We start from the raw sequence: 18678 nt of genomic DNA on the forward strand, positions 1-18678 counted from the left end.
TTGGTACACTTCCCTAGATCTGTGCCTCGACACAATCCTGCTCTGACAACAATCCTACTCAACTGTGGGACCTTATATACACAGGCGTGTGCCTTTCCAAATTATGTGCAATCAATTGAATATACCACAGGTGGACTCCAATCAAGTTGTAGAAACATCTTAAGGATGATCAATGGAAACAGGATGCACCTGAGGGTCTGAGTACTTATGCAAATAAGGCATTTCCCCCCCCAAAAAACTGTCTTTGCTTTGTCATTATGGGGTATTGGGTGTAGATTGATGAGGAAATGTTTTTATTTAATGCATTTTAGAATAAGGCTTTAACGTCACAAAATGTGGAAAAAGGGGAAGGGGTCTGAATACTTTCCAAATGCATTGTACATAGGTATTATATGTACATAGGCAGGGAGCTACTGTACATTTTGTAAATATTTGTATAGTTAATACATTTTTATGGCATTTTTCTTTTTAGGATGAACAGTTAATGTCATCAGAGTCCAGCATGGAGTTTAAAGACTAAAGCTGGCACGTAATTTGTTCGTTTGGCTCGCTATCTAATGTCAGCTGGCTTGCTGGCAATTGTTTCGATTCAAATGCCAGTCATGTGTCCAGAGGTTGAGGATGGAGAGAAGCCCAAAATAAATATGGCTGAGGTGTGCAATGATGAGGATTGTAAGGAGGACTGAGTTACAAGGCTACTCTTAAATTATTATTGAAATGTGGTGTGCTTTCTGGTGCCACGTGACTGCTGTAGCTTCACCCAAGTCGATGCTTAATTTTGGTAGTAGTGAAGGACTAGCTAGGTTTACCTACTGTGGAGTCCACAAACTGTGGTGCATGAGTTCCAACTTCATCCAAGTCCTACTACAGTATGGAGAAGCCACACAGACAGCGAGCCACCTTGGTCCTTGATGACACCATGCTGCCTGCCTGCCCCGAGACTTGCTCCAGAGACCGTATTGGCTTGCTTTCCCCCTTTGACCACCTCCCTCCAATGATCACTCAAGCCATGAACATTCCAACTTTCTTATAACCTTCTTATGACCTTCCATCTCATGTTTTTGATTTCTAAAATGCTTGTCTTTTTGTGTTGCTAAAGTGCTTTTAGATTCTTTATGTAATGAATAGCACTATAAAAAGTTGAATAAATGATTATGATTACTTCAATGGCAATGTCCATGCAAAAACAGGATCACTTTGGGTTCACAGAATGTGTCATTTTGCCTATTAAACACAAAACGTTGTTCAAATTGAGAATTAGGCAGGTCTGATGCCTACTTCGCCCGTAGTTCCAGTGTGTAGTTCCAGTAGTTAGCTGCACCGCTACATGGCAAAAAATGTATTAAACTACTGAAAACACAACCAATAATTTAATTCAACTACCACCAAGCTACTGCAAACCGTAGTTTAATTCATGGTTGAACTACATGTAGTTCACACCTACCCAACACTGCTTATTATGTCAATTGTATTTCTATGGTTGAATTTGCATTGAATCAAATTAATCAGAACCAATCATTTGCCAGGTTGCTGCTGATCAGTGATGTAGCATTGCCCTCTAGTGCATGAATGGATATTTTTATTTTATTTATTTAAACTTTATTTAACGAGGCAAGTCAGTTAAGAACTAATTCTTATTTACAATGACGGCCTACCAAAAGACCTCGTGGGGACTGGGGCCTGAGATAATCTTTTAAATAAAAAATACTATATAAATATAGGACAAAACACATCACAACAAGAGAGACAACACAACACAACACAAAGCGAGACCTAAGACAACATAGCAAGGCAGCAACAAATGACAACACAGCATGTTAGCAACACAACATGGTAGCAGCACAAAACATGGTACAAACATGATTAGGCACAGACAACAGCACAAAGGTCAAGAAGGTTGAGACAACAATACATCACACAAAGCAGCCACAACTGTCAGTAAGAGTGTCCATGATTGAGTCTTTCAATGAAGAGATTGAGATAAAACTGTCCAGTTTGAGTGTTTGTTGCAGCTCGTTCCAGTCGCTAGCTGCAGCGAACCGAAAAGACGAGCGACCCAGGGATGTGTGTGCTTTGGGGACCTTTAGCAGAATGTGACTGGCAGAACGGGTGTTGTATGTGGAGGATGAGGCTGCAGTAGATATCTCAGATAGGGGGAGTGAGGCCTAAGATGGTTTTATAAATAAGCATAAACCAGTGTGTCTTGCGACGGGTATACAGAGACGACCAGTTTACAGAGGAGTATAGAGTGCAGTGATGTGTCCTATAAGGAGCATTGGTGGCAAACCTGAAGGCCGAATAGTAAAGAACATCTAGCCGCTCGAGAGCACCCTTACATGCCGATCTATAAATTATGTCTTTGTAATCTAGCATGGGTAGGATAGTCATCTGAATCAGGGTTAGTTTGGCAGCTGGGGTGAAAGAGGGATTACGATAGAGGAAACCAAATCTAGATTTAACTTTAGCCTGCAGCTTTGGTATGTGCTGAGAGAAGGACAGTGCACCATCTAGACATACTCCCAAGTACATGTAGAAGATATGGCAAGGAATACATATTTTGTCCACTTTTATTGAAGGGGTTTATTCTCTTCCAATTCTAAACAAAACCATTGCAGTTAAACACTTTAGATAAAATATTTACATATGAACAAGTGTCTGTGCAAAATGTACTCAAACTAAGGGAGACATGCTATGCTTCCAATCCCCCCCCCCCCCCCTCTTACTTTTATTTCTTTGGAAGAGACAAATATAAAAAGGTATTGAACAATCTGCATCTAAAATCAAAGTGATCTGGAAAAAAAATGCAGAGCTCTACCTAGGGCTGTCCAATGAGGCATCAGAACAGAAGCACCGATTATTGAGCAGATAGGAAAGCTTTAAAAAGCATAACATCCTCGTTCACACTAATATTAAATATCAGAATCTCACTAGAAAAAGGTACAACGTTTGCATGTTTTGAGGTTTAGAATAGAACATTATCCCCACGAATAAGTTATTTGAGAAAAGGGTAATAGAATACATGCAGTCCTTAAAGACGTCCTCTTGTGATGTAACTTTTCCTGTTGAACAGCGATATCCCATTAGTATAAATGCAGTAAAAGTACACACGTTAAACGGTAATTTAAAAAAAAAAAAGTTAAGTAAAATAGTGTTGTTTAGACACGACTGCACACTTAAAAGGAGTTGCTCTGATGGTGACTGATGTCATCGGCCTCTGTCCTTATTTGAGGAGCAATAGAAAACAAAAAGAGGCCACCCCCCCTTACTTGACGCATGTCATGAGGATACCTGGACCACCTATTGAGATGTGCCTTTTGTTAAGTAAATCAGGTGTTAAATCCATTCAAGATAAGCTCAAACATAAAACTGAAGAGACAAAAATCTACTGCGTCAGATTTCAGCAGGAGTCACTAGAGTACCTGCGGTGCTGTTTAAGATCAGATGCAAATACGTCTTATTTTGTCAGGAAGGAAACTCAGTAGACAAGTGGTTCCGAACCTTTTTTGGTTACTGAACCACCAACTGAATTTTGCTCTGCCTTAACCATTAGAAACACAGCTGATTCATTCTTTAAAACATGGTTACATATAAACAGACTTGTAAAATTACTTGGAATGTGTACAACAGTCATTTGCAACTACAAAATGGCCTTCTAAGTAAAATGTATAATAATATAATGCATGTATTTACTTCTTTACACTTTAATTACAATGGAATTCTAAAAAATAAAAAAAGTAAGTAAAACATTTATAAAAACCTAGAACATGTGAGAGTCCCAGGAATGCTCTGGGGGAACGTGGAGTGTAGAGGGAGCAGTCAGGCGTAGAACTAGATGGAGAACAAAAGGACAACCAGAGTATACAGTGGAGACAAACGTTCCATTCACTTTGGTCAGATCCATTCACTGTGACCTGGAGAAACATGATATCCATTTATCACTGTCCCATCCCTCTTATCCAATTCTAGGGTAGATACCTTTTTGTCTGGGCTCTCTATTTGAGGAAGTTGCTATAGTGGATGTGAGAGTGACAGCTCTCCGGTCTGTCTCTATGGGGTGTCTTTTTAAGGAAGCTTCTGTCGATGAAGTGGGAGTGACTGGGCTCGCTCTCATTCTCCAGACAGAAGAGCATGTCCCTGGGGTCGACACGAGTGATGCTCTGGCGGGTAAATTGTCTGGACGCTCCAGAACTAGCACTACCAGACGCAGAGGGACATGACCCAGGGCGACAGTCAGAACAATAGAGGTAGTTTGAGGGGGGAAAGAGACAAAGGGGCAGAGAGGTGAGAGGGAGTTTGAGGGCGAAAATGAAATAAAAACAAAGCAAGACAAAGAAGAGATTGTGTAAGGCAGCAAGTAAGTGAGCGAGCGAGAATGAAAGACAGCTAATAATGTGAATTAAATACAGAAAGAAACATCACACTGTGAGAGGAGGAGGATACCATGTTCTCAGCTCCAGCAGCTGCAGCCTCCATTTTCCTCATCTTCCTGGGGCCGACAATTGCCAGTGCCATCAGGTTAGCTTCCTTCGATCTCAACTGAAACAGCTCCTGCATCTGGAGAAACACGTGTGTGAGATACACACACACACACACACACACACACACACACCTACTATGGACACTCCACAGACACACAGTATTTTGTTATGCCAAATTCTCTTATCTCTAACCTCTTTGGCTTTCTGTTTCAACCGCAGCTGCTCAGGGTCTTCCTGACGAGATCGAGACTGAAAGGACACCCAACAGAAAAGAGATCAGATTGGATCAAGTGGGTCTCCAGAATAAAGTAATTAATTTTCACTTCTCCCCACTAGTGGCCCTGAAAGTCAAATATAAAAAGGGAGTGATAGTGGAATTGGTCTGTGCTTCTGATACAGTTCTAGTACATTTGCTGCCTTTCATCAGAATCTCACTCTCCGGACAATGCCTTCTACCTCATAACTCGTTTTTTTGCTCTGACATTCACTGTCAACTGTGGGAACTTATATAGACAGGTGTGTGCCTTTCATGTCCAATCAATTGAATTTACCACAGGTGGACTCTAATCAAATTGTAGAAAGATCAAGGATGATCAATGGAAACAGGATGCACCTGAGCTCAATTTCGAGTCACATAATAAAGGGTCTGAATACTTACGGAAATAAGGTATCTGTTTATTTATTTTTTAAAGAAGCTGTTTTAGCTTTGTCATTATTGTATGTAGGGCCATGTGAGTATGCATAGAGACAAAAATACAAATAAAATACAAGGGTCAACTCAGATATTCCATGCAGCCATTTTGTTAGCTATTTAGTAGTCTTGTGGCTTGGGGATAGAAGCTGTTCAGGAGTCTGTTGGAGTCAGATGATGCACCAGTACCGCTTACCATGTGGAAGCAGAGAGAACAGTCTATGGCTTGGGTGGCTGGAGTCTTTCATTATTTTCTGGGCCTTCCTTTCACACCGCCTGATGTAGAGATCCTGGATGGCAGGGAACTCGGCCCCAGTGATGTACTGAGCTGTCCGCAGTACCCCTCTGTAGTAGCATGCGATCGAGGGCGGTGCTATTGTCATACCAAGCAAGGATGCAGCCAGTCAAGATGCTCTCAATAGAACAGCTGTAGAACTTAGAGGATTTGATTAGGGCAGGTTCCCCAACTGGTGGCCCATGGGCCAAAGGTGATTTGATTTATTTTGTGTGTGTGTGTGTTTGAGGGACTGTAAAAACACCAGCAAATCGGCTCCAAGTGATTTTAATTTTGGTAATCTGTTCCAAAGTATTCCCACACATAACAGAGATACATGTGATCGTATACAAAATGTAAAGTTTAACATTTTTGTTTTAGTCAAATATTACATATGTTTGGGCTTCTTGCTGTCATTTTGCAGTCTACAAATGATTTGTTATGTTCCGGCCCCCTTACCAACCACTCAATGGATAAAAAAAAAAGATTGATGATGCAAACTAGCCACTTTAGAAATTCATCTATGAAAAAGAAACTCCATGATCGCCATCTTGCTAGCTGCTATTATGTTTCAAGAGGATGTGGGCAAGAAGTGAATACAGCAGAGACGAGGCAGTGATGAGCCAATGCTCCGTGAGAAAAAGTGTTCTGATTGTATAACATTTTAAAACCCAATTGCAGGGAGAACACTGCTATCCCATCGTCACAGTTGGAGAGAGGAGATTATCAGCATTCTGTAGATATACTTTTGATTTCTCAGCTCTCAATTTTGAGCTCAACAGCAACTATTTTACAAACTAGATATTTTATATGGCTATGATCCTTTATTTATGTCACTTGTTAAATCCACTTCAAATAAGTGGAGAAGAACTTCAATCAGCGTAGATGAAGGGGGGTAGACAGGTTAAAGAAGGATTTTTAAGCCTTGGGACAACTGAGACATGGATTGTGTATGTGTGCCATTCAGAGATTTAAGTGTCTTTAAACGGGGTATGGCGGTAGGTGTCATACCCTCCATCAACTGCTGTTTTCAGCTCTAGCCATAAATTATGGATGTGGTTGAGATCTGGACTCATTGCTGGCGTTTCTTCTTAAACCATTCCAGGTTGCTTTTGATGTATGTTTGGGGTTGTCCTGCTGGAAGATCCATAACCTTCAACAGAGACACCGTTTTTGGACACCGAGTTGAACATTGCATTCCAAAATATCTTGATAATCTGCTGAATGCATGATGTCTGGCACACATTTAAGGCCCCCCAGTACCAGAGGCAGCAAAGCAACCCCACAACATTATCGAACCTCTCCCATATTTGACTGTAGGGAGGGTGTTATTTTCTTTGAATGCTTCATTTGGTCATTGGCAAACATAGGAAGACCCCACTGCTGAAGGAAACACAAGAGACTGATTTAACTTAAACAAACCTAAATCATGGGGGAAATGTTCTGTAGACCAATGAAACAAAATGCATATCTTTGGCAATACAGATCAGTGCTGCGTTTACTTTCAACCAAATGAATAATTCATTGAAAATAACACCCTCCCTACAATAAAAGATGCAGAGGTTTGATAATGCTGCAGGGTTACTTTGATGCCTCTGGTACTTGAAAGTGCACAAGACATGAAATCAGCAGATTATCTGGTGTTTTGGAGTCCAATGTTCAACTCAGTATCCAAAAACTGAGTCTCCATTGAAGGTTGTGGGTCTTACAGAAGGACAACTCCAAACACACATCAAAAAGCACCCATAAATAGTTCAAGAAGAGATGCTGGACTGTTCTGGTGTGACCAGCGAAGAGTCCAGACCTGAATCCCATTCAAAACCTATGGCAAGAGCTGAAAACAGCAGTTAGTAGGAGCAGTTATCTGCTGAAAATTGGGTAAAACCTCAAGTAGAAAGGTGCAGCAAGCTCATTGATGGCTACAAGAAGCTTTAGTCTGCAGTCATCTTGGCCAAAGCCTGTGCAACCAAGTACTAGCTCCAGGGTGCCAATAATTTTGTCCATGCCATGTCATTTTCTAAATTAAAATTGTGAACTTAATTTTACAAAAACAAAATTGGTTCTGCAACGTTGAATATTCAATAAGGTGTGATGACGTTTTTTTGAAATGCAAACTTATTTTAGAAGAAATGTACGGAATTATTTAAGAAAGGTGACAGGGTTTTCATATATTTGTCCAGCACTGTATGGAAAGCAGGGAGGGTCCTCTGGAGTGCAGAAAGACACAGACAGAAAGGCAGACATTAGAAACAGTGCAGTAATATGGTAATTGGTTAGAATGGTTGGAGAGTTTGGTGAGAGCAAACTGGTGGTGGTGCTGAAGACTGGGTCATGACTTGGTTTTGTTTATTGATTGGTGCGCAGAAGGATTCCTAACCTTGAGGAAAGACACAAGGTAAGGCTGAGGTGAGAAGTTTAGCTCTCTGCATAACCTGCTGGTGAAGTCCTCGGCTTCAATTTTCCCCTCCTATTGGAATAAGATTAACACCATCAGAGTTCCTAAGAAATAGCCAAATATACAGTATCAGTCAAAAGTTTGGACACACCTACTCATTCAAGGGTTTTTCTTTATTTTTACTATTTTCTACATTGTAGAATAATAAAGAAGACATAAAAACTATGAAATAAGACATATGGAATCATGTAGTAACCAAAAGTGTTTAAAAAAATCCAAATATATATTTTACATTTCAGATAATTTTTAGTAGCCACCCTTTGCCTTGATGGCAGCTTTGCACACTCTTGGCATTCTCTCAACCAGCTTCATGAGGTAGTAACCTGGAATGCATTTCAATTAACATGTGTGCCTTGTTAAAAGTTCATTTGTGGAATTTCTTTCCTTCTTAATGTGTTTTTGCCAATCAGTTGTATTGTGACAAGGTAGGGTTGGTATACAGAATATAGCCCTATTTGGTAAAAGATCAAGTCCATATTATGGCAAGAACAGCTCAAATAAGCAAAGAGAAATGACAGTCCATCATTACTTTAAGACATGGTCAGTCAATACGAAGAATTACAAAAACTTTGAAAGTTTCTTCAAGTGCAGTCGCTAAAACCATAAAGCACTATGATGAAACTGGCTCTCATGAGGACCGCCACAGGAATGGAAGACCCAGAGTTACCTCTGCTGCAGAGGATACATTCATTAGAGAAATTGCAGTCCAAATAAATGCTTCAGAGTTCAAGTAACCGACATATCAACTTCAACTGTTCAGAGTAGACTGCAAAGAAACCACTACTAAAAGGACACCAATAAGAAGAAGAGACTTGCTTGGGCCAAGAAACACGAGCAATGGTCATTTGTCCATTAGTCTGGAGTCCAAATTTGAGATTTTTGGTTCCCGACCGCTGTCTTTGTGAGACACGGTGTGGGTGAACGGATGATCAGCGCATGTGTAATTCCCACTGTAAAGCATGGAGGAGGTGGTGTTATGGTGCTTTGCTGGTGGCACAGATTTATTTAGAATTCAAGGCACACTACAGCATTCTGCAGCGATACACCATCTCATCTGGTTTGGTCTTAGTGGGACTATCATTTGTTTTTCAACAGGACAATGACCCAACACCCCTCCAGCCTGTGTAAGGGCTATTTTACCAAGGAGAGTGATGAGTGCTGCATCAGATAACCTGGCCGCCACAATCCCCCGACTGCAACCAAATTGAAATGGTTTGAGATGAGTCGGACCTCAGGGTGAAGGAAAAGCAGCCAGTCCTCAGCATATGTGGGAACTCCTTCAAGACTGTTGGAAAAGCATTACAGGTGAAGCTGGTTGAGAGAATGCCAAGTGTGCAAAGCTGTCATCAAGGCAAAGGGTGGATATTTGAATTATCTCAAATATATTTAGATTTTCTTAATACCTCTTATGAATCAAATCCCGTTAACAGGATACATTTGACAACAACCGGTGAAATTGCAGAGTGCAAAATTCAAATGACAGAAATTGTAATATTCAACTTCCATGAAAATACAAGTGTCTTACATCAAAATAAAGTTTAACTTCTTGTTCATCCAGCCGCTGTGTCAGATTTCAAAAAGGCTTTTCGGCAAAGCACACCATGCGATTATCTGAGGACAGCGCCCCGCACACAAAAGCATGAAAAACATTTTACAATCAGGCAGGTGCGCCACAAAAGTCAGAAATAGCGATAAAATAAATGCCTTACCTTTGAAGATCTTCTTCTGTTGGCACGCCAAAAGGTCCCAGCTACATCACAAATGGTCATTTTGTTCGATAATGTCCTTCTTTATATCCCCATTAAACTCAGTTAACTGGCGCGCTTCATTCAATAATCCACTGGTTTCCATTCATATTCTAGATTTGCTCTATGCTACCATATATATTCGATTATGAAATTATGATTAGCGACAGAATTCGGACCATACATTTATGCAAATTCCCCATTGTTGCGGATCTGAGTCTCGTGCTTCAACAGCTTCCGCTGTTTTTGCTCAGGAAGTTTGGAGCTACACTTTAGAAATGCATTTGAGGGCGCCGCGGCCAAAACTTCTCTGCCAACAACATTTTAGAATGCTGTCAAAACCACACGGGGACTGTCAACATATAGGAACAAGTTGTGTTCGGTGTGAAATAAATGTATGGAATTAATAAATGATAAACTATTTACAGAATGTTCTGTATTTGATGGCATAGGCCTGTAGCCTATCCTTTTTTTCAGATTGGCCTACTGCCGAAAAAAAACGCTTACAGACAATGGAGAAAAATGGGCTAAATGTATGCCTCAAATAAAACATATATTAATACAAGTGAAACAAATAAAAGCACAAATACTATGACAATAGAGCCAGTTTCCCATACAAATTATTTTTTCCCACAAATAGACTATTTAGACATTTTTAGAAAAATGCACACAAAATAAATGTAACAGATTGGCTTGGTTTTGGCATGAACGACTGAAAAAAATCTGACATTACCTAGTGCATCGGACACTTGACGCATGATGCCCCTTCAATGATAGGCCTATGCAATATGGATAGCCTACATGTGTAGGTCAATCGAGAAATCAGTTTCGAGTTGTCAGAAAACGTTTCGGCTATTCCCTAAATCCAACTAAAACATTGCTCTATTAAAAGGGACTTGTTGCAGTGATACGATACTCATTTAATTTCACTCAAACAGCAGGCGTGGCTAATGGAGGCTTGTCGCCAATTGGTTTTGTAATATAACGCACCTGTTTTCACAGATTGTGCACCTGCAGATACATTATAAATTCGAGTTTGGTGTCAGCCTTAGGGGAATGCGGAAACAACGATGGCTTGTTTTGAGAATTCGAAATAAGATATTACTGTAACAGCAACAATGAGCACGGGAACACCTTATATTGGAAGTAAAATAAGTCTAATCTCCAAGGCCGGGATTCGTTATGAGGGCGTTTTGTATACAATCGACACGGATAACGCAACGGTGGCTTTGGCAAAGGGTGAGCTTTCCCTCAATTGATGAGTTTCAGCATTAGTTTTAGCCCCGAATTTTGATGCTCCACGTTTGGAATGAACTACTCTGGCACGCTGCGTTTGGACCTACAGGTCCTACATGCCTTGGGTAACAATCCTGCTTCCAAAGGTACATTCTCTTTTTTTTTTCCCCCTCCACAGTTAAATCATTCGGGACAGAACGACGGCCTACAGACAGACCAGTGCCACCCAAAGATGACATTTATGAATACATAATTTTCAGAGGGAGTGACATCAAGGACATAACTGTGTGTGAGCCGCTTAAACCACACCATGGTTTACCTCAGGACCCTGCCATTGTACAGGTAGGAGACGCGGGCTAGTACATTAACTCTGCAAGAAAAAACATCACAGAATTGGCTTCCATGTATTTGAAGCGCACAGCCATCATAAGACCTAGGCATTTGTTTTTGTTTTCCTTTTTGTAGTCGTCCATTGGGAGCTCCCTGTCCACATACCCATCCCAGGCCCCATACAGTCCCTACCGGAGTATGGTGCCTTCCTACAACCAACTGGCTGCCAGCTCTCTAATCAACCAGCAGTATGCTGCTTCCCTGGGTCTAGGTGAGTGAAATGATCTTGGAGACCCTTGTAAACACACAGCCACATTCATGATGTACTGTATTTCAAGATTGTCTTAAAAGCCCCTAAACTGCTGTTGCCCTTATGATTAACTGTTATATAGCACCTTTTCTTGAACTTTGTCTCCATGTAGTGTTATCTCAAGAATTCTGGGAAATATCCATGTCTTAACCTCTTTCTCCATGTATTCTGTGGCCTTCCTTAGGAGCGGGACTTCACAGCCTTCCAGCAAGAAGAGGCCCGATGGTAGAGCAGGCTGTCCAGACTGTACCAGCTGAGAATGCTGCTGAAAAAAGGGTCCAGTCAGCCCCCCAGCAGCAAGGCAGAGAGTCTGGTTGGCTTTCCCAGCACTCTGGCAGAGATGGCCCTCTGTCTCAAAGGGCTGCTTCCAGTGGTAAGCTCAGACAACCGGCATCAGGGCTTCTTGTACAGCGTGGGACATAGTTGGAGTACTCAACAGGAACACCTTTGTATTCATTAGTTGTATTCCGTTGCGAAACATTTAATCTCTTGCAAAACGTTTAGCAATTAACTTTACTATATGAACCAAATGGCAGGAAACAGAAAATAACCAGTGGGACCTGAATTTGTTATAGAAGCAGGTTTCATTGCAAAATATTTTGATTAAAAGGTTTTTAATCGTTGGTAATTAATTTGCGACGGTATTCAACTAATGCATGAAGTGTTTCTAATCCTGCTTTCTGCATTCTCATTAATTGAGGGAGCACAAGAAATTTAACTTGCACTTGTCTTATGAGTAATGCGACGGCATGGCACTAATTGGCAATGCTGTCATGATCTTAAACTAGACGTTGTGGTACCCCCCCCCTCATCCCTTGTCCATTTTTAGGTCAAGCACTGTGTGGCACAGCCCAGGAACAAAGGCAAGGCAATGATGAGAACTGCAGACCACAGAGACGAAGACAAGGTAATTAGCAATGTCATTGTCTATTGTAGCGATTTGCTTTTATATTTGAATGTCTAAATGTATCTATGTTCACAGGCAATCGTAGGGCAAGGAACCGTGGGAGAGGTCAGCTTCTTGTAGGAAACTCAAAAGCCAGAACCTTACAATTTGAGTCTGACTTTGATTTTGAATCTGCCAATGCTCAGTTCCACAAAGATGAACTCGAGAAGGAGCTTCAGGAAAAGTTGACCATTAAAGGTACCTGCATTACAAATTGAATTCTCAAGATTCCAAATTTGAATCCCAATTGATGCTCAGTGAAATACTGCATGTATAACATTGGTTGTCAATCTAAACACTAAGTTGCTTAACTGCAGAGAAATATGTCAATTTAACCACACCTAAAATTATTATAGGATTTGGAGTTGGTAGCCTTTCTCTTTTAATCCCTGTAAGAATGTGACCCTTCGTTGTTCTCATTCAGACCCAGAGGAGGAGTCTGGGGTTAGTGAGGGCCAGAACACTGAGGGTACAGTGGAGGATCCTCCTGGGGAGAAGTTCTACTATGACAAAACGAAGTGCTTCTTTGACAATGTCTCATCTGAGATGAAGTCTAGGTAAAAAAAAAAACATAACTTATTAAAATTTTAAATAGTAATGAATTAACAGGCTGTCTGATTCTCTCCCGCCCTGTGTCGTTCAGTAGGACCACCTGGGCAGAGGAGAGGAAGCTGAATGTGGAGACGTTTGGCGTTCCGGGCCGATTCCTGAGGGGCAGAGGATTCCGAGGGGACAATCGTGGGAGAGGAGCTGGGAGAGCCAACCAGCGCCCCATGCCCAAAGTAGACAGTGCAAGGGTGTGAACAGGTGTGCAGTTACCTACCGCTTACTTACTGTAATAATGTTAGCTTTTATTTGCGTTTTAGTTTCCTAGGTGCTTTCCTACTACCATCACTTGGCATCAGTATTTTTGTTTTATATTTTACTGGTATTTATGTAAGAGTTGATACTGAAGTGTCCTATGATTCCTTCCCTTCCTCTTGAGAACTTGTTCTTGGCCCTGGAGCCCTTCAATCCAAATGACGGTTAAGATTTTTAAGTTGCCATTTCTTTTCATTTCTCATTTGTGCCTTGTCAAAGTTGTGTACGGAACTTCACTATTTGAGCAGGAATTGCAATTGTGTACATAGTTTGTGTTCAGAATCCATTTTCATTCATGGTAGTGCAATTTCTGTACATATTAGAACATCATTCATGATTTTGCCTTGTTAAAAAAAAAAAACTGCAGGCAAAGTTCTTAAAGAAATGTTTACTTAGATTGGACCAAAGCGATATACTTTAATTTTCTATTATTTCTTGTAAATAAAATTAGTTGGCATGTCTATGGACTTGCCAAGTATGTACACATGGCCCTTAAAGGATGAGGTTTTTTTTTCCCCACATGGTAAATGTATGGAAATTGGTTATAGTTGTACAAAAGAAAAACGTTCTTTTTTTTTCTGTACTGAATGTAATTGCAACTGTGGGACACCTGTATAGTTACTAATCCAGTAATAAACTACATGAGAAATTGCTTGTGGCCTGATTAACAAACTTGGTGAACTCAACATTGTAATCTCAAATTTATATACTTTGATATGTATTTCCAACTGCTGTTGTAGAGTTAACCCTTTACATAGGTTTGTGTGCAGATAACCCAGTTTGTTGAACCTGGGGCCCAGGTTGTCCAACTCTCAGGTCAAGGGTCTTGTACCTGGTGGTGGCAGCCATATTTTTTTAAATTGTGCACTTGTTCTCTAAGGTTCATAGTGGAAAACACAGCATATGGGTATGAAATCAAGACCAAGCTAAAATGAGGCCTGCGTACTCTGTAATTGTGACGTGTCATTTAAAATGACCAGAGATTAATCCATACGGTATATATTGAGTTGCCATTGAAGAGCTGGCAAATACTGTTCCCTTAGATCACAACTCTTAGGTCTTAAAGCACTGGCCTAAAACCTGTACAATTGAGGGATAGTGATTCATCTCCAAACGTTGGTTAGTTTCTTGTCCAATTATAACTGTAGCTTCATTCCATTTGTTGCATTCCTCCAATGTGATCCCAACTAATCAGTGACGTTTGCTCATTTACTTTAGGCAGCACTGGCAGCATATTGTGTACCTTGGCATTAAATTACCTTATCAACAGTTAACTATAGTTGTGCCTTACTATATTGTCAAGCCATACAAAACAATGCTTGTACATTCATAGGTTAAGTATTATATAACCTCAGTTCCTGTTTCCTCTGAGTGAAGCAGGACAGCTCCAGAGATGTTGATGGAGATGTTGACATCTACATCTCCACAAGAGACAAATCACCAGCAGCACAAAGAGGAGTCTGATATAAATGAAGTATTTTCCAATAAATTAAAAGCAGTACCACACATGGAGGTGACTATGACGCATATGGTCCCATCGGGTGACAGTTGCTCGTCCCTTCTCTGGTGGCTGTTGGGCTGGATAGAACAGTGAGGGGTTGTACAAGGAGAACGTATTGGTTTGCATACACAGCAGGCTCCACCAGGTTCCCAGTGAAACCTTATGTAAGAACTGTTGCTCAACACATTGAGGGACATTTCACAGATGACATTGAGTTGAACTTTTGTCAGATTTGTTTCTTTGTCTGTTCTCAAGGATTTAGTTGTCACGAACTTAAGGGGCATTATTAAATGTCAGATTGACCATATTAAGGGTCCATTACCCATTTTCCAAGCAGCTCAAAGCAGAAGTGTGGAAGCATAGGTCAAGCAAAATCAGTGACTGATTAATGACATAGTTGTCAGCACCATAAAAGTGTAACAAATGTGAATGGATAGGTCAAACTACTCTTACAAAATCAATATGGAAATGACTTATGCCTAGCATCATGGTCAATGGCAGTAAGCCATAGTGAGTTGAAACACTAGTGAGTTGTTGGTATCCTCTACTTCAATGCATTTCTTAGAAGTGGGCCTTGGTCCGTCTTCTGACTCAGCATCGCTTGACACTACCATGCTGTGTGTAACTCACCTCCGGTGGTCTCAACAATCCAAAGCCCTGAGGCTGTTCTCTCCTTTACTATACTGAACAAAAATATAAACACAACATGCAACATTTCAAAGACTTTACTGAGAGTTCATATAAGGATCTATGGATTTCACATGACTGGGAATGCAGATATGCATCTGTTGGTCACAGATAATCTTTAAAAAAAGGTAGGGGCGTGGATCAGAAAACCAGTCAGTATCTGGTGTGACAACCATTTGCCTGGTGCAGTGCGACACATGTCCTTCACATAGAGTTGATCAGGATGTTGATTGTGTCCTGTGGAATGTTGTCCCACTCCTCTTCAATGGCTGTGCGTAGTTGCTGGATATTGGCGGGACTCACTGTCATACACGTCAATCCAGAGTATCCCAGTATCCCATGTTCAATGGGTGACATGTCTGGTGAGTATGCAGGTTATGGAAGAACTGGGACATGTTCAGCTTTCAGGAATTGTGTACAGATCCTTGCGACATGGGGCCGTGCATTATCATGCTGAAACCTGAAGTGATGGCGGCGGATGAATAGCATGACAATGGGCCTCAGGATCTCGTCAAGGTATCTCTGTGCATTCAAATTGCCATCGATTAAATGCAATGATTTTTCTTGCCCGTAGCTTATGCCTGCCTATACCATAAACACACCGTCAGCATGGGGTACTCTGTTCAAAACGTTGACATCAGCAAACCGCATACCCACACAACGCCATACATGTGGTCTGCGGTTGTGAGGCCGGATGGACGTCCTGCAAAATTCTCTAAAATGACGTTGGAGGCGGCTTATGGTAAAGAAATAAACTTTCAATGCTCTGGTGGACACTCCTGCAATCAGCATGCCAATTGCATGCCTCCTCAAAAACTTTGGAAACTGTGGCATTTGTGAGACAAAATTTCATTTCCCCCAGCACAAGGTGCACCTGTGTACTGTTCATGCTGTTTAATCAGCTTCTTGATATGCCACACCTGTCAGGTGGATGGATTATCTTGCAAATGATAAATGCTCATTAACAGGATGTAAACACATTTCTGCACAGCGTTTGAGAGAAATAATATTTTTGTGTATGAAACATTTCTGAGATATTTAATTTCAGCTCATGAAGCCAACACTTTTACATGTTGTGTTAATTCACAGTTGAAGTCAGAAGTTTACATACACTTAGGTTGGAGTCATTAAAACTCGTTTTTCAACCACTCCACAAATTTCTTGTTATTAACAAACTATAGTTTTGGCAAGTCGGTTAGGACATTTAATTTGTGCATGACACAAGTAATATTTCCATCAATTGTTTACAGACAGATTATTTCACTTATAATTCACTGTATCACAATTCCAGTGTGTTAGAAGTTTACATACACTAAGTTGACCTTAAAGTCCAGAAAATTATGTCACGGCTTTAAAAGCTTCTGACATCATTTGAGTCAATTGGAGGTGTACCTGCGGATGTATTTCAAGGCCTACCTTCAAACTTAGTGCCTCTTTGCTTGACATCATGGGAAAATCAAAAGAAATCAGCCAAGACCTCAGAAGAAAAATTGTCGACCTCCACAAGTCTGGTTCGTCTTTGGGAGCAATTTCCAAACGCCTGAGGGTACCACGTTCATCTGTACAAAAAATTGTACGCAAGTATAAACACCATGGGACCACGCAGCCATCATAACGCTCATGAAGGAGAAGTGTTCTGTCTCCGAAAGATGAACGTACTTTGATGCGAAAAGTGCAAATCAATCCCAGAACAGCAAAGGACCTTGTGAAAATGCTGGAGGGAACAGGTACAAATGATCTATATCCACAGTAAAACAAGTCCTGTATCGACATAACCTGAAAGGCCGCTCAACAAGGAAAAAGCCACTGCTCCAAAACCGCCATAAAAAAACAGACTGACATCAGTCAGGAAGTTAAAGCTTGGTCGCAAATGGGTCTTCCAAATGGACAATGACCCCAAGCATACTGGCTTGGCAAAATGGCTTAAGGATAACAAAGTCAAGGTATTAATGTGGCCATCACAAAGCCCTGACCTCAGTCCTATAGAAAATGTGTGGGCAGATCTGAAAAAGCGTGTGCGAGCAAGGAGCCCTACAAACCTGACTCAGTTACACAAGCTCTGTCAGGAAGAATGGGCCAAAATTCACCCAACTTATTGTGGGAAGCGTGTGGAAGGCTACCCAAAATGTTTGACCCAAGTTAAACAATTTAAAGGCAGTGCTACCAAATACTAATTGAGTTTATGTAAACTTCTGACTCACCGGGAATGTGATGACAGAAATAAAAGCTGAAATAAATCATTCTCTCTACTATTATTCTGACATTTCACATTCTTAAAGTAAAGTGGTGATCCTAACTGACCTAAAACAGGGAATTTTTACTCTGATTAAATGTCAGGAATTGTGAAAAACTGAGTTTAAATGTATTTGGCTACGGTGTATGTAAACTTCCGACTTCAACTGTATATATATATATATATATATACATATACACACAGTGCATTCGGAAAGTATTCAGACCCCTTGACTTTTTCCACATTTTGTTACGTTACAGCCTTATTCTAAAATTGATTTTTTTTTTATTCCCCTCATCAATCTACACACAATACCCCATAATGGCAAAGCAAAACATGTTTAAATATATTTTTGCAAAAACAAAACAATATCTGAAATATCACATTTACATAAGTATTCAGACCCTCTACTCTTGTTGAAGCACCTTTTGCAGTAAATACATCCTCGATTCTTCCTTGCTGTGGTGGAATTTGAGTATTTGAGTAAAAGTAACGATAACTTAATAGAAAATAGAAAATGACTCAAGTAAAAGTGAAAGTCACCCAGTAAAATAATAAAGTAATCCAGTAAAATACTACTTGAGTAAATGTCTAAAAGTATTTGGTTTGAAATATACTTAACTGTCAAAAGTAAAAGTAAAAGTAATAACCATTTCAAATTCCTTATTTTAAGCAAACCAGACGGGACAATTTTCTTTTCTTTTTTTAAATGACACTCAGACATAATTTACAAACAAAGCATTTGTATTTAGTGAGTCCACCAGATCGGAGGCTGTAGGGATGGCCAGGGATGTTCTCAGCGCAAACTGGCCCTAACCAGAATAGAAACTAGGAGTGGGAGGCCCCGGTGCACAACTGAGCAAGAGGACAAGTACATTAGAGTGTCTAATTTGAGAAACAGACTCTTAACATGTTCTCAACTGGCAGATTC

General features: G+C 40.5%; 1 protein-coding gene and 2 long non-coding RNA genes across 4 annotated transcripts; 1 reads left to right on the top strand and 2 right to left on the bottom strand.

The window, feature by feature from the left end:
• Positions 1 to 2551: 2551 nt before the first annotated feature.
• Positions 2552 to 4958, bottom strand: LOC109890187 (uncharacterized). Its single transcript, XR_002255378.2, has 4 exons — positions 4887 to 4958; positions 4671 to 4727; positions 4441 to 4554; positions 2552 to 4194 (listed from the first exon to the last, which is right to left on the bottom strand). It is a non-coding gene; the product is annotated as an uncharacterized LOC109890187 (long non-coding RNA).
• Positions 4959 to 5715: 757 nt separating this feature from the next.
• Positions 5716 to 10577, bottom strand: LOC109890974 (uncharacterized). The gene is made up of 3 exons (XR_002255481.2): positions 10377 to 10577; positions 7821 to 7910; positions 5716 to 7650 (listed from the first exon to the last, which is right to left on the bottom strand). It is a non-coding gene; the product is annotated as an uncharacterized LOC109890974 (long non-coding RNA).
• On the top strand, positions 10572 to 13978 carry LOC109890973 (protein LSM14 homolog B). 2 transcript variants are annotated; one of them, XM_020483186.2, is made up of 8 exons: positions 10572 to 10882; positions 11058 to 11221; positions 11345 to 11480; positions 11704 to 11892; positions 12349 to 12426; positions 12502 to 12663; positions 12890 to 13022; positions 13109 to 13978. In XM_020483186.2, exons 1-8 carry the CDS (start codon positions 10762 to 10764, stop codon positions 13266 to 13268), a joined length of 1143 nt encoding a protein of 380 aa, XP_020338775.1. In that variant the 5' UTR covers positions 10572 to 10761; the 3' UTR covers positions 13269 to 13978. The 2 variants fall into 2 exon arrangements, with proteins under 2 accessions (XP_020338775.1, XP_020338776.1); XM_020483187.2 differs by having other exon boundaries at positions 13112 to 13978.
• Positions 13979 to 18678: the final 4700 nt, after the last annotated feature.

This window comes from Oncorhynchus kisutch, linkage group LG5 (genome assembly GCF_002021735.2).
Source record: "Oncorhynchus kisutch isolate 150728-3 linkage group LG5, Okis_V2, whole genome shotgun sequence".
Lineage (NCBI taxonomy): Eukaryota > Metazoa > Chordata > Actinopteri > Salmoniformes > Salmonidae > Oncorhynchus > Oncorhynchus kisutch.

Excerpts from the sequence above, each read along its gene's own strand:
- LOC109890973 (XM_020483186.2), top strand. The coding sequence starts at position 10,762 with ATGAGCACGGGAACACCTTATATTGGAAGTAAAATAAGTCTAATCTCC. Across the intron at positions 11,481-11,703 it reads TGCTGCTTCCCTGGGTCTAG|GAGCGGGACTTCACAGCCTT; the intron begins GTGAGTGAAATG and ends GGCCTTCCTTAG. Across the intron at positions 12,427-12,501 it reads ACCACAGAGACGAAGACAAG|GCAATCGTAGGGCAAGGAAC; the intron begins GTAATTAGCAAT and ends CTATGTTCACAG.